The sequence below is a fragment of the Ornithorhynchus anatinus genome, chromosome 20 (genome assembly GCF_004115215.2).
Source record: "Ornithorhynchus anatinus isolate Pmale09 chromosome 20, mOrnAna1.pri.v4, whole genome shotgun sequence".
In the NCBI taxonomy this organism is placed as follows: domain Eukaryota; kingdom Metazoa; phylum Chordata; class Mammalia; order Monotremata; family Ornithorhynchidae; genus Ornithorhynchus; species Ornithorhynchus anatinus.
Genome location: NC_041747.1, coordinates 12,663,162 through 12,677,758, shown reverse-complemented (window position 1 = coordinate 12,677,758; position 14,597 = coordinate 12,663,162). Strand labels below are relative to the sequence as shown.

At 45.7% G+C, this 14,597-nt stretch overlaps 1 protein-coding gene across 9 annotated transcripts in view; it reads left to right on the top strand.

The window, feature by feature from the left end:
• The window catches only part of ATP11A (ATPase phospholipid transporting 11A), a 103,654-nt gene extending 93,253 nt beyond the window's left edge, over positions 1–10,401 (top strand). For 2 of the 9 annotated variants that reach the window (XM_029048220.2, XM_029048221.2), the window contains 3 exons: positions 586–751; positions 3,167–3,255; positions 9,560–9,645. In XM_029048220.2, the coding sequence (XP_028904053.1) occupies positions 586–751; positions 3,167–3,244 (244 nt within the window). In that variant the 3' untranslated portion in view covers positions 3,245–3,255; positions 9,560–9,645. Of the gene's footprint in view, positions 1–585; positions 752–3,166; positions 3,256–7,583; positions 7,689–9,559 lie in introns of those variants that run through there. The other 7 variants (XR_005661166.1, XR_003753923.2, XM_029048218.2 and 4 more) reach the window with 5 other exon arrangements.
• Positions 10,402–14,597: the final 4,196 nt, after the last annotated feature.

Here is a 14,597-nt window from a genome sequence, read left to right as displayed (position 1 = left end):
CGACAAGTGGAGGATACGGGATTAGAACCCAGGTCCTTCTGACTCCCAGGCCCGGGCTCTGTCCACTAGGCCGTGAGGCATAGCGAAGCTAAGTGACTCACCTAAGGTCACACACGGCAGACAAGGGGTTGAGCTGCAATTAGAACCCAGGGCCCCTGGTTCCCAGACTTCTTTCCACTAGGCCATGCACCTTTAAAAATAATAGTAGTTAGTACAATCGTGATGCCGAGCCAGATAGCTCAGGCTGTATTTCCATGATAGCCTAGCAAAAACATAGTAGCACCAGATTTAAAAAAAAAAAAATCACACAGAGGTCAGACTTCAGGGATCAGTGCTTCTCAGTTTCCTCATCTGTAAAATGGGGATTAAATCTGTGAACCCCATGCGGGACCTGGACTGTGTCCAATCTGATCAGCTTGTATCTACCATAGAGCTTAGTAAGGTGCCTGGCACATAGTAAGTACTTAACAAATATCATTTAAGAAAAATATGTGGGTTTAGAACAGAGATGTTATGTTTTTCTTAAGGCTGGTTCCAGAGGCGTTCTTAACCGTTGTATTTTTTTTCCCTTTCTTCACCTTCTAGGCCTTTTCTCAATTATCAGAGGATGTACTATGTGTTCATACAAATGCTGTCCAGTGGCCCTGCCTGGCTGGCCATCATTCTGCTAATAACCGTAAGCCTTCTTCCTGACGTGCTCAAAAAGGTTCTATTCAGGCAGCTACGGCCCACAGCAACAGAGAGAATCCAGGTAAAAAATCCCTTCTCCCAGGGTCCAGCAGAGAGACCGCGTCCCCAGTTTGAAGGATTTAGAAGTCCCGTGGATTGTGGGTAAAATAATTAGTTAAAAGAGGGACTGATGAATTTCAGCCCGCCTCATTCAAGGGGGAAAAGATCGGGCAGTGGACCAAATAATGGGGCCATAAAGGGAATCTCAGAACAAAACCAAACCAAAAAGCCAAACTGGTTTTATCGAAGTTCTTAAAAAAAAAAAAAAAAAAAAGGTAACTGTCAGACGAAATCCGCTTTTCTAAATGACTCCCCTCTGGGTTTCATTTGGGAGCCTAGAACTTGTAGCTTTTGATGAAGAAGCACAGTTTATCCACAGGATAATCCAATCATGTCTTAACAGCCCTGCTTCTTAGATCGTTCTCTCCTAATCCCTCCTCCAGAGAGGCTGGCGAGGGGCCGAAACCACCAAAGGAGAGAAGGGCTTAGTTTTTCTCATGACTGTTTGTCTTCGAGAAGAGGGTCGAGGAGAGTCAGGGTAGGGAAGATCAGGTGAAGGAGAGGCTGAGGCGGGGTGACAAAGAACGAGGAAGGAAGGAGGAGAGGAGAATATGAGGGAGAGAGAAAGGGGCCAAAAAAGAGGCGGGGAGATACAACCATTTGGCTCATTCTAGTTTATTCTACTTTTTCCACCTAAATGTCCTAAATCAAAAGTTCCTGAAACTCCAATGGAATGAACCGATTTTTCAAATCAGTGGAGAAAATATCACGAACGTCACTGTTGTTACTGCTTGTGGCGAACGCTCAGTTCTTTGCTCACAACTAAATATCATCTCCGTCAGCCCTTTCGCTAATGCTGTCGCCATAGCAGCCCAGGGCCAACAGTTCCCATCCCCGCTGTCCTCTCTCAATGTAATAATAATAAAGTTACATGTTAAGCGCTTACCTTGTGCCAGGCACTGTTGTAAGCGCTGGGGTAGATAGAAGGTAATCAGGTTGGACATAGTCTCTGTCCCACTTGGGGCTCACATTCTTAATATCTCCTCCTACAGCCTTTCAAAGACAAACATCCAAAACACAATGGAGATGATTCTGTTGGATCAAAGTAATAATAATGGTGCTTGTTAAGCACTTACTATGTGCTAAGCACAGTTCTAAGTGCTGGGGTAGATAGAAGGTAATCAGGTTGGACACAGTCCCTTTCCCACATGGGGTTCACACTCTGTCCCCATTTTCCAGCTGAGGGAACTGAGGCTCAGAGAAGTGAAGTAACTTGCCCAAGATCACACAGCAGACGTGTGGCGGAGCCGGGATTAGAACCCAGGTCCTTGTGACTCCCGGGCCCATGCTGGAGCCACTAAGCCACGCCGCTTCCCTTATCCCTCAGAATGAGGGGTCCAAGCTATGAAAGCAAAGAGAAAGAAATCTCTGGGTTGGGGGGGAAGGGGTGGCTTTCCTGCCCTGTGAACAAATTGAGTAGACACCTCTTTCTGATCCACCCCGGAGAATTTTAGTAGCAGCAGTTCCTAACTCCTGCTGGCCTTTCCGGAAATCCTGGGCCTCTACGGATGGAACACAGTGGGCCTGGTGGTTAGGGTAATGCCAACCTCTCCAGCTTGTACCGAGGGAGGCAGGAGATGAAATGCAATGGGCATCGGCTGTGCGGATCCCGATCTCCTTCAGTGGGTTGAGGGTCTGCCAGCCTCCACCCAAGTAAGTACAGGCCACCACCAGGTTCATTCCAGCCAGTCAGTGGTATATACTGAGGGCTTACTGTGTGCAGAGCACTGTACTAAGCGCTTGGGGGAGTAGAATACACCAGAAACGTTCCCTGCCTACAAGTTTACGGTCTAGAGGTTCCCGTTGTGACCCACATGAAGGATCCGCTGGTGTTTTTTCAATTTGGAAAACACCGACTGTCTTTGAGGTCGTGTCTATCCTTGCCTTTCAATATGGCAGTTGGTGGTCTGAACGAGTACAGAGCTGTAGATTTTCTTCCTCAGCCCGGAATAGAGATTCGATCCAATTTTCAATGAATTTGGCCCAGATGAGACCCAACTCCTCTTGGTTTCCGGGCAGTCGGCTCTCTGAATATGGGTATCCGATCCAAGGGAAGATCAGTTAACAGGGAAGAAAACCGGAAGGCTTTTGAAGTGGGTGAAGCATTGCCGAGTGACCCCAGGGAAAAATTTTTTAAAAAGGTTTTTTTTTTTTCGGGGGGCGGGCAGGGGCCTCAGGAATGCCAGTGTCAGTTTGCTTACTCAGTATTAATCCACACTAGAAAGTCGTTTGCTTTTAATCTCACTCACTCCTTGTGTTTCTCTCTTCCCTCTCCTCATTTCCTTCCACCTTCCCACCCGCTCTGCCTAAATGTCCGCTACCTTATTTAACCTAAATGATGTACCCGGGTACCTCCTGAACCTTCTGCGAATGTCAGACTAAGCGTCAGTGCCTTTCTGTTGAGCAGTCCACCATCTTTATGCTTTCTCAGACTTCCAGCAGCCTAAGTTTCTAATGGAACACAAGGTGACTTTTTTTCTGCCTTTTCTAAATACTTGGAAATGTATCCAAAAGACAGTCGGTGTTTTACTGTATTGTCGAAGCTCATTCTCTCTCTCTCCTTTCAGTGGTTCATATAAGTGTATTTTAAGCTTCCAGATAGACACCGAAGAAAAACTTCCCCTGGAATGAACAGTCACTAGCCACCATAACTAGTTCCAATTTCGTCGACCTTATGACATTATTGTACCGTATCTTTTTCTTGAAAAATTATTAGTGGGGTTCGTTTTGAGCCGTTTAAAAACTCTCATACGCATATCCTTTACCGTACATATTTATGAATAGCAAGGTCTGGTATTTAACTACAAAGACACACCGTGTATTTGTAGAGAGCTGTACTGCTATACTGAGTCAACAGGGCACTGCATGAAAAAGTAATTACCCTTGGATAAAACGAGTTTGATGGGGTGGAATTTTTAACTTTCAGTAGTAACTCAAGCACTATATCGTTAAACAGCTGTCTGCTATTACTGATGCTTTTTTGTGGGAGAAATCAGATAAACACTCCACCTCTATCCTTTTAATTTTTTGTCAGGTTAAGAAGATTTTCATCATTTCTTTATTTTTGTAAAATTTGGTGTTCGTGGAAAACGAAAACAAAATCGAGCTGACAGAATATCCAGAGCCGAAGTCATTTAGTAACATAAACCCACTGTCAGTCAGCAACTTGTGTGTCAACTGCTTTTCACTCAGAACTTCTTCATCCAGAATCAATTCTCGAGATAGTCGGTATCTAATCACGAGTAAAGCCGGCTGTCAGATCTTAGCCTTTTTCTACTGCTGGCTCGGCTTGGCTGCCAGATTATTACAGTCGACAGCCCCTCGGCAATTATAGGTGCTCTGAGAATGTTGGGTCAAAATATTGTCATTTACAATACCTGGCACTGAGCTGCAGGAATGGAGTCCCCTTATCCCTCTATTTAGAGGAGAAGAGCATATAGGAGCACTCAATAATTGGTAACAGTAACGGTAGGAGAGCAACTGCCTTGAGAAGGAAAAAGGAGATAGAGGAAGAATATTTAAAGAATCGTGGCATTTGTTAAGCACATACTATGTGTCAAGCACTCTTCTAAGCTCTGGATTGCCTTGGCCTTATTTTTGTGGTATTTGTTAAGCACTTACTATGTACCAGGTGCTGTATTAAGCACTGGGATAGATAGAAGCTAATCAGGTCGGACACAGTCCCTGTCCCACACGGGGCTCACAGTCTCAATCCCCATTTTTATAGATGAGTTGACTGAGGCCCAGAGAAGTGAAGTGACTTGCCCTGAATAATAATGATGGTATTTGTTAAGCGCTTACTATGTGCCAAGCACTGTTCTAAGCACTGGAGCATCAAACTCTCCAGAGACTGCTTCCAACACTGAATCTCAGGTCGTTCCTCCGATCTGTCCCCTGAGAAGCAGTCATGTCTAGAGAAAAGAACATGGCTTCTAATGTCAGCTTCTCCACTTCTCTCCTACTGTGACCTTGGGCAAGTCACTTAACTTCTCTTATTCAGTTCCCTCATCTGCAAAATGGGGATTCAGTACCTGTTCATCCATTCATTCTATCATATTTATTAAGTGCTTACTGTGTGCAAGGCACTGTATTAAGTGCTTAGGAGAGTACAATATAATAACAAACGGATACATTGCCTACTCACAACGAGCTGTTCTCCCTCCTACTTAGACTGTGAGCCCCATGTGGGACCTGATTAACTTTTATCTCCCCCAGCGCTTAGTTCAGTGCTTGGCACTAAGTAAATGCTTAACAAGTATCACGATTATTATTATCATCAGTATTAACTTTCAACCAAGGTAAATCAGGGATGACTGGTCTGAGACCTTGTTTTTATGAGGAAGACAAGTAACACAAACCAGTAAACTGGAAAGGGAATTAGGTGGTGGGTTTTTGTTTTGACTCGTACATGTTACACCTTTTTTAGCTGAAAACGTCAAACAGTTCCTTTCATTTTCAAGAAAAAAAAATTAGGGCACTCAGAAAAATTCCTCACCTGGGGCCATCAGAATGAAAATAAGTAACCAAGCTCCATCTTCATCCCGTACTTCATAGCATCTTGGGTGAATTAATAATCCCCAAAGGTGCTTATGAAATGGTTTCAATTTTTCAAAATTCAGAACAGAATTGATGTTCTGGAATTGGGTCACAATGTCACTGAGTTTCTCTAGAACTGGATTAGACTACCAACGGGTTTTAGCTTTTTAATTGTTGAAGAGGCTGCCATATCGACTTCTTTTGGGTTTTCTTCTTTTCAAATTCTACAGCAGTTGAAGGCTGGGTTGTTTGCAGATCATTGGACAATTCAGCTTTGGGTGTAGTGAGCAACGTGAACGTTCTCTAATTTCAATCACAGAACAAGCATGAGGAAACCAAAGTACACTTGCTCCGTCTCCCAACCCCCAGATTTCCACAAAGCTTTGGAGGATACTTTGGGTGATCTTTAACCTTCATCTGACACAACTAACATGCTCCATCGGCTAGTTTTTCTGGTCACATACCCCTGTTAAAAAAAAAAAAAAAAAAACACACAAAACTGCCCAAGACACTGGTTCCTTTTTTAAAGGAAGCAGCACTCTCCTTGACTGCATTTGCCTTATGCATTTTATTTCCTCGCTATTTTGGGGGGCATTTTACAAACCCCAATTTGATGATGACTTGGAAGTTTTCATTTCTCTTAAAAGGCTCTTTATTCTTTGACTGAGAAACTGGCAGAGGAGGAGCGAAACGTGACTTCTGCTCGCCGAACCCCTTCCGTCTGCATAGTTTCAGTACTACCCTCTAAAGCTCTTTACTGTGGGATTTGGGAGCTACTTTTACACCTATCGCTTCTCTCTCTGTCTCTGTCTTTTTCTGTCTCCCCGCTCCCACCAACGACTTGGAATTTTCCTGCTGTCAACCGGCAGGAAAATCTGCTTGTGCTTTCTTTCTCGCAGCTATTTCTAAAGGAGCTTGAATGGTGTGTCATCTTTGATTCAGTCGTATTTATTGAGCGCTTACTGTGTCAGTTAGCTTCTGGGGTCTTTCATGACTTTCCCGTGGCTAATGCAGACAGTGTGCTGACCCCCGTGCTCCTAGGAAAGGATCCTAAAGGCCTGTGCATTGGGCTTTCTTTTCAGGTCCTTCCGAGTTCCCTGGTGCGTGAACGCCAGGAGCTGTTGCACTCAGAGAAGGCTGCTGTTCAGAGCATGAGCAGCAGTGACCTTCCAACGCCTGATCCCTGGTGTAGATTAGGTGAACGGGAGGTGTCAATCGATCATATTTATCAAGCGCTGTGCGCAGAGCACTGTACTGAGTGCTTGGGAAAGTACAATAAAGTTGGCAGATACGGTCCCTGCCTACACTGAGCTTATACTTTTAACCTTGATCCTTATTAACTGTCCTCGGCATCATCATTATCATCAGTGGTATTTATTGAGCACTTACTTTGTGCAGAGCACTGTACTAAGTGCCTGGGAGAGTGCAATAGAGTTGGCAGACACTTTTAGCTTTGATCCTTATTAACTATCCTCAGGTTAGTTCAGCAGTAGTGTTATCATCATCATTGACATTTATTGAGTAATTCCTAAGTGCAGAGCACTGTACTAAGCACCTAGGAGAGTACGGTACAACAGAGTTGGCAGACCCACTTACCGCCCACATTGAGCTTACAGTCTAGAGAGGGAGACAGACATTAAAGCAGCAGCAACCAGTCAGTTGTATTTATCGAGCGCTTATCGTGTGCAGAGCACTGTGCTTTGGGAGAGTTCGATATAACAGAGATGGTAATAGTCATAATTATGGTACTTGTTAAGCGCTTACTATGTGCCAAGCACCGTTCTAGGTGCTAGCAGACACGTTCCCTGCTGCCCAGGGGAGCGACAGTTTTAGGAAAATGAAAAGGCTCTGCTCTCTCTCGGCACTTTGGGATCTCGCTGATAAAATCAGTTCATCTCCAGGGGTTTCAGGATTCTTCCCGAATTCAGAAATAGGTATGGGGCACCTTGGCGACTCATCCCCTTGGCCTGTGACTGGGCCAACAGAAATGCCCAGAAACCATCCTAGGGTAAACGTTTCCAAGCGATCAGTTGTTATTGCAGTGGAGGCTTAGTGCAAACCATGGGAATTGGCCCCAAGGACAGCAGCTCGATATCCCCAGCTCTGAAACCTTCTAGGTTTTAGCCCGCCAGCGCGGCAGTACAAGGCGAAGGTCAGGAATCCCCTCGGTCGTTGGACTTTTGCGGACCGCCTCGAGACGTTCATTCAGATCCCCTTGATCCACACAGCAGTCTCAGTGTTTTTCCTCATCCTTGCAGAAGATTATGAAACATAAATCCACCGTAAATGCCGTGCCGGGCTTCGATGGGCCGCTTCTTGAAGGATCTCTGGGAGCTTCCGAAGCATAATTAGCTCAATGCTAGGTAACGGGATTGCACAGATGGGGCAGGTTGAGTGACTGTCTGTCTGTGTGCTGTCATACTTTTGCTACTGTTGGTGTTTCCTGCAGAGTTTTTTTGCAGTGCTGTGCCAACTTTGACAGAAAACAGTGAATGCTAGGAGAGTCTTAATTCTTACCCTCAAATGTTTCTAGGCCTTATCCAGGTAAGTCTTTTGCCTGAGTGTGGCTTGGAAAAACGTCTGTGTGGCATGTGTTTCTGGAGGCCGTTAAGCCTGAAATGAATTGCCTCTGCAGCGTTCTGTTTCTAGTAAACCTCCCTCTGGCTTTGACGAGCTCATTTATCAACTCAACCATTTCATCCTTAAGACTGGAAGCTCGTTATGGGCACGTGTCTGCTAATTCTGTTGTACTGTACTCTCCCGAGTGCTTACTACAGTGCTCTGCACATAGTAAGCGCTCAATAAATGCCACTGATTAAGTTACTCAGTATTCCTCTTGACTGTAAGCTCATTATGGGCAGGGAAGGTGACCACTAATTCTGTTGTATTGTACTCTCCCAAGCGCTTAGTACAGTGTTCTGCACATCGTAAACGCTTGATAAGTACCGTAAATTGATTCCGCCAGCGTTTAACGAATTAGGCACCATGGATATCATCCAGTCCTGTTTTTTTCTGACTGGTACTAAGCGATTAAACGTTCGCGTCTGGCTCTTGAAACATTCAAAAGATGAGCCGATACGCTAGTCAGTTTGGCTGTCCATGCTTGCGCTGTTTGTTAAGGATACGTTGTATTTGAGTGAGAACGCCCCCTTCGATCGATCATTCGTATCTGTTGAGAGCCTACTCTGTGCAGAGCACTGTACTAAGCACTTGGGAGAGCACAGTATAACAGAGTTATAGATACATTCCTGCTCACAAGCTTACAGCCTAAAGGGGGAGAGAGATATTAATATAAATAGAGCTACGAATATGTCCATATTTTGGCAGTTGAATGTGAAAGTGCATAAGTGTTTGGTGTGTGGAATTGCATTGAGAGTTTAGGATTATTAAAGTAGCTTGCTGTTAGAAGAGAGATGAAATATTTTATCTCACCAAAGCCTCTTTTATCCTTCCCCTGGATTGCGATAGCTGTGACTTTTAAAATTTTTTAAAAAATGGTGTTTGTTCAGCGCTTTCTGTGTACCAGGCACTGTACTAAGCGCTGGGGAGGATATAAGCAAATTGGGTTGGACACAGTCCCTATCCCCCATGGGGCTCACAGTCTTAATCTCCGTTTTATGATGAGGTAACTGAGGCACAGAGAAATTAAGTGATTCGCCCAAGTCACGTGTCAGGCAAGTGGCAGAGCTGGCATTAGAATCCAGGTCCTTCTGACTCCCAGGCCACCGCTCTTTCCACTAGGCCGCCCCCGTTTCTCTTGGTTAACCGATTTGCCGATCGCCTCAGTGGACCCGAGAGAGGCATTTGTACAAAAAGTAGAAAGGCTTTGGATAGCGCCCTATTAGAAGCATAAAGTCCCTAGAGAAACAGCATGACCTAGTGGATAGAGCCCGGGCTTGGGAGTCACAAGCGCTTAGTGCAGTGCCCTGCACCAAGTAAGCGCTCAATAAATACGAGTGAATGAACAAGAACCCGGATTCTGATCCTGGCCCCGCCACTTGTCTGCTGTGTGACCTCGGGCCAGTCACAGCTCCGTGCCTCAGTTCCCTCATCTGTAAAATGAGGATTAAGACTGTGAGCCCCATGTGGGACAGTGACTGCGTCCAACCTGATGGTCTCGTATCTTCCCCAGCGCTTAGTACAGTGCCTGGCATAAAGTAAGCGCTTAACAAATACCTCAATTGGTATTATTAACCATTCCAGATGCTGACTGGGTGTTTTGTTTTCTCCTCAGAGGAGGCCAGGGCAGTGTCAGAACCATGTTTCCGAATCCACCCTCCTTGCCCCTACGTGGGGCCCGAGCTACCGAAGCAACGAGGCGACCAGACTCCCGGTGACAGAATCTCTTCCTCATTCTAAAAAAACCATGTTGACCCAGTGGAGCAGCGACGATTACTCCATCCTCCCACCTGTGTTCGGCTACTCAAAGAACTCTCGCCTCTCCGGGGCGAGACACTACTACGGCGGGATAGGTTCAGAAACGCCAGTATGAGTGATCACCGATTTAAGCCTTTAAGAACCGCATACTTGAGTGTGTATGCGTGTGTGTGCGCGCGTGCATTTCCCAGAACAGGAGGATACAGAACTCGGACTATAATTAGCTCCTGCAGTCTGGAGATAGGGTCAGACAGAACTCTAGGAATGCTTCTGCCCAAGGCCTGAATTTTTTTTTAAAACTTCTAACGCAAAGGAAATGTGGCACCGACCGACACCGTGAGGCCGACCGCGCTGGACGTCCTCTTCCTTCGGCTCAAGACTTTCGGGCGTCTCTTGCTTGTCATCCCGGCGGCCTGACATTCCTTGAAGGGTCTCTTTTGGTGGATGACTACGGAGATCCATCTTCCAATTCTGAGCCAGCAGCAACGACCTCAGATCTCTCCAGTGACAATCACTGAAAACATACTGAACTCCTGCTTTTTTCTGATTTCCATTTTTTGTCCTCTCTCCCTCCTGCTGACTCTCTAGAGCAAACTGGTGTTGCCTCTCTGCTAATCATTCAAGAGGAGCAGGGAAACAATGTGGCCTAGCAGATAGAGGCCGGGCCCGGGAGTCAGAAGGACCTGGGTTCTAATCCCGGCTCCGTCTCGTGTCCGCTGTGTGACCTCGGGCAAGTCGCGTCACTTCTCCGGGCCTCAGTTCCCTCATCTGTAAAAATGGGATTAATAGTGTGAGCTCCACGTGGCACAGGGACTGCGTCCAACATGATCATCTTGTATCCACTCCCGTGCGTAGAACAGTGCTTGGCATATAGTGAGCGCTTAATGAATACCATCGTCATTATCATTATTATTAAGTAGAATGTGAGAACTCAGCCTATTGGACTTGATACAGAAAGTTCCAGTGAGTTCTCTGTCCGAGGACCAAAGGGTCCCCAAGGAGGTGGGTCTGGAAATCTGCTCTCATAACAGTAGCGGATATAGGATGAGCGTTAACTTCCTAGCAAAGGGAAGAGATTGTTCTCCAGTCCGACTTTGCAGAGTAGAATGCCCCGTTTGGGGGAATCGGGGGGAAGAGATGGCTTTTTGGAGCACTGTGGGATTTTTGTGGTAAATAAGCGACTGGCGTTTCCCCAGCTCCGAATCCTATTAGTGTAAGAATAATTACCTAAAATAATTTGTTTTCGGAGACAGACCCACTAGGTGGTGTTTGCCTCCCTCTGGAGAATTTAAAACTTGATCCTGATGGAGCTGGAAGTGATCTTTGTAACTCTTCAGGATGATTAAGAAATTAAAATCAATCAGTGGTATTTATTGAGCGCTTAGAGTGTGCCCAGCATTGTCTTCAGCGCGTGGAAGAGTACCCTCCAAGCAGCTTGGCCTAGCAGATAGAGCACGGGCCCGGGAGCAAGAAGGACCTGGGTTCTAATTCCGGTTCTGCCCCCCGTCTGCCGTGTGACCTCGGGCAAGTCGTTTCGCTTCCTCTGTGCCTCCATCTGTAAAATGGGGACTAAGACTGTGAGCCCCATGTGGGACATGCACTGTGTCCAACCTGATCAGCGCTTGGTACAGTGCCTGGCATGTAGCGTTGAACGAATACCATTAGCAGAAAACAAAAACCCAAGCAAACACACAAAAAACAGCCAGCCTATACTTCCCAGGTTCTGTAATGTTTACTAAATCTCGTTGCTACTTTGATTCCTGGATATATATGCCATCCCAGGTTTTTTGTCCCGTATTTTGTGTGCAAATGTTTAATTGCTTTTATCATCAGCCTCCATTTCTTCTGTATAGTCAGTGTTGGCTTTTAAATAAGGGAGCACTCTCAGTGACAGTCTGAAGGAAAGAAATGTTCATTTCCGCTGGACGCTGAAACACTGGACATCAGAACTAGTCCCTTTTCAGGACTATGCCGCCCTACCCATTCCTTTGATTTTCCAGCATGATCATCAGGCTATCTGTGAGGCAGGCTAAAAATGGTGGTGCAAATTCAAGTTTAGACACTGGACGAGAGTAGCTGCGGAGTAAAGGGATTTCCCTGGAAAAAGTTTTAGTTAAACGTTAGAGGACAAAAGAAACTATTTCCCTATGAAGAAGTATCAGAAGCAGCACGGCATAGTGGAGAAAGCACGGGCCTGGGAGCCAGAAGGTCATGGGTTCTGATCCTGGCTCCGCCACTTGTCTGCTGTGTGACCTGTGTGCAAGTCACTTCACTGGACCTCACTTTCCTCATGTGGAAAATAGGGATTGAGACTGTGAGCCCCACATGGGATAGGGACACCGTGCATCCCGATTTGCTTGTATCCACCCCAGCGCTTAGTACAGTGCCTGGCACATAGTAAGTGCTTAAACATACCATTTTTATTACCATCACCAGAAGGAACCTGGGCAAAGCGGAATGTTTGAAGTGAATTCTGAATCCCTACCAAACCAAAGATTGAGATGAAGAAACTTTAATGGGGACACCACCCTCACAACCCCCCCAGAAGGGAATTCATTCCTGTCTTGACGATCAGTTTCGTTTGAAGTTGAAATTTCCCAGTCATTTCACTAGCATCCTCTTGAGACCGTCAAAGCCATTTCCCTCCTCTCTCACAGTATTACATTCAAACACCTGTCTTCGTTCACACACGGAACTGTTTCTGCCTTAAAACACTAGAATATGTATTTTTAAAAGGAAGAAAAAAACCTAATGGGAAGATAAATGTATTATCTGCAGGGGTGACAAATTTCTTCCAATTTTAGTTAAAGTACAATGTATTTTTTTAGAAATCTTAAAATCTGCCTTGGCACTTGAAATATTTTTCAAAGCTGTTTATATCTCTTTTACAACACACCATTTCTAATTTTGAAAGTACGTTTGGAAAGAGGTTTTGTTTGTTTTTTTTTTAAGTTGATGAAGTGTGGCCACTTTATGTTGATATTTTGCCGAAATGGTGGCTGAATGTTTTAAAAGCTGATGAATGTGAATATGTCAGTTGTGAATTTAGGCTCCTAAGCCTTCCCTAAACTCTTGCTAACAGATAAGAGATTGGTTTGAGGCACATCCTGAATACTGTAGCTAGCTAGCTATCTCTTCACTTCTATGCAGTTACACGCGCTCTTGATTTTTCTCATATCGGGCCTTTCGCCTTATTAACTAAGAAGTTTCTTGTTTGTCGATTGCGTATATTGGATTGCCACTGTCTCCTCACACAGAGTCTCCTCAGTCCTCTAGCGGAACAGTTCTTCCAGACAAAACTACCAAGAGGTTTGAGAGTGGCTCGGTGAGGTCCTGAAGCCAGGAGCTCACAAACTGCTCCATGGACAACCGTGAATATTTTAAAGAGGAGGGAGAGGAGGTTTAGACTAGAAAGGTAAAGAACAATGGGCCCATTGAAATGATATTTCAGATGGCATTCAGTCAGCCTTTCCCCTGAGGATTGTGCTTGCCTAAAAGCTGAGCGGGTAAAATGGGTAAATCTTAGCAGATTGTTGTCTGTTGGCTTTGGGCCCTAATGCTTTTTCTTGAAAAGCAGCCTGGCCTAGTGTATAAAGCCCAGGTCTGGGAGTCAGAAGGACCTGGGTTCTAATCCCGGCTCTGCCGCTTGTCTGGTGTGAGACCTTGGGTGAGTCACTTAACTTCTCCGGGTTGTGATCTACCAGGTTGGCTGGAATGGTAATTGCCCTGCCCCTGGCCTACTGCACTCTCCTGGGAGTGAATCATTCACTGGTACTTGAGCTCTTACTGTGTGCTGAGCACTGTGCTAGGTGCTTGAAAACATCTAGATGCAGGGCTAGGCCTGACCTATTTCAGTTTGGGCTTCACCCGAGATGATTGTGGCACGCAAACGCATACACCCACCCACCCACCTTTCCTCCCTCCTGTTCCCACCTTTCTCATTCCCACCTTTCCTCTGATGCCTTATATTGTACTCTCCCAAGTGCTTAGTACAGAGCTCTGCAGACAGTAAGCGCTCCATACGATTGACTGACACCTGCCAACTCCCAAGGAGTTGGAGCTGCACTGAGCGACCCCAAAAGGCTAAAACTTTTGACCGTTTGTGTGTGGTATTAAGTGCTTACTGTGTACCAGGCACTGTACTAAGCACTGCGGTAGATACAAGATAATCGGATTGGACACAGTCTCCATCCCACATGGGGCTCACGGTCTCATCCCTACCAGCACTTTCTCTCTCGCACCCAATGCATTCTCTTTTTCCTTCAGGACCTCACACTGTCTGAACTTACCACCATCCCCTCATCAATAATAATACTTATAGTGGGAAGAGCACAGAGAGAGGACCTGGGTTCTAATCCCGGTTCCGCCACGTGTATGCTGTGTGGGCTTGGGCAAGTCACTTCGCTTCTCTGTGCCTCAGTTCCCTCATCTGTAAAATGGGGATTAAGACTGTGAGCCCCACGTGGGACAACCTGATTCCCCTATGTCTACCCCCGCACTTAGAACAGTGCTCGGCACATAGTAAGCGCTTAACAAATACCAACATTATTATTCTCTGGGCTTCAGTTACCTTATCGGTAAAATGGGGATTAAAACTGGGAGCCCTGTGGGGGACAGGAACTGTGTCCAATCTGATTATTTTGTATCTACTCCAGCACTTAGAATAGTGCTTGACACATACTAAGCACTTAAAGAAAGGAAAGCTCTGTTAGGCTGTCAAACTCCCATGGCTGGGTGGAAGAAATGAGGTGGTGGAAGATATGAGGCAGACAAAATAAGAATAAATAAGGGCGATTTAGACTCTGAGCCCTATGCAAGGGACTATGTCCAACCTGTTAAACTTGTATCTACCCCAGTGCTTTGACTAGTGCTTGACATATAGTAAGCGCTTAAAG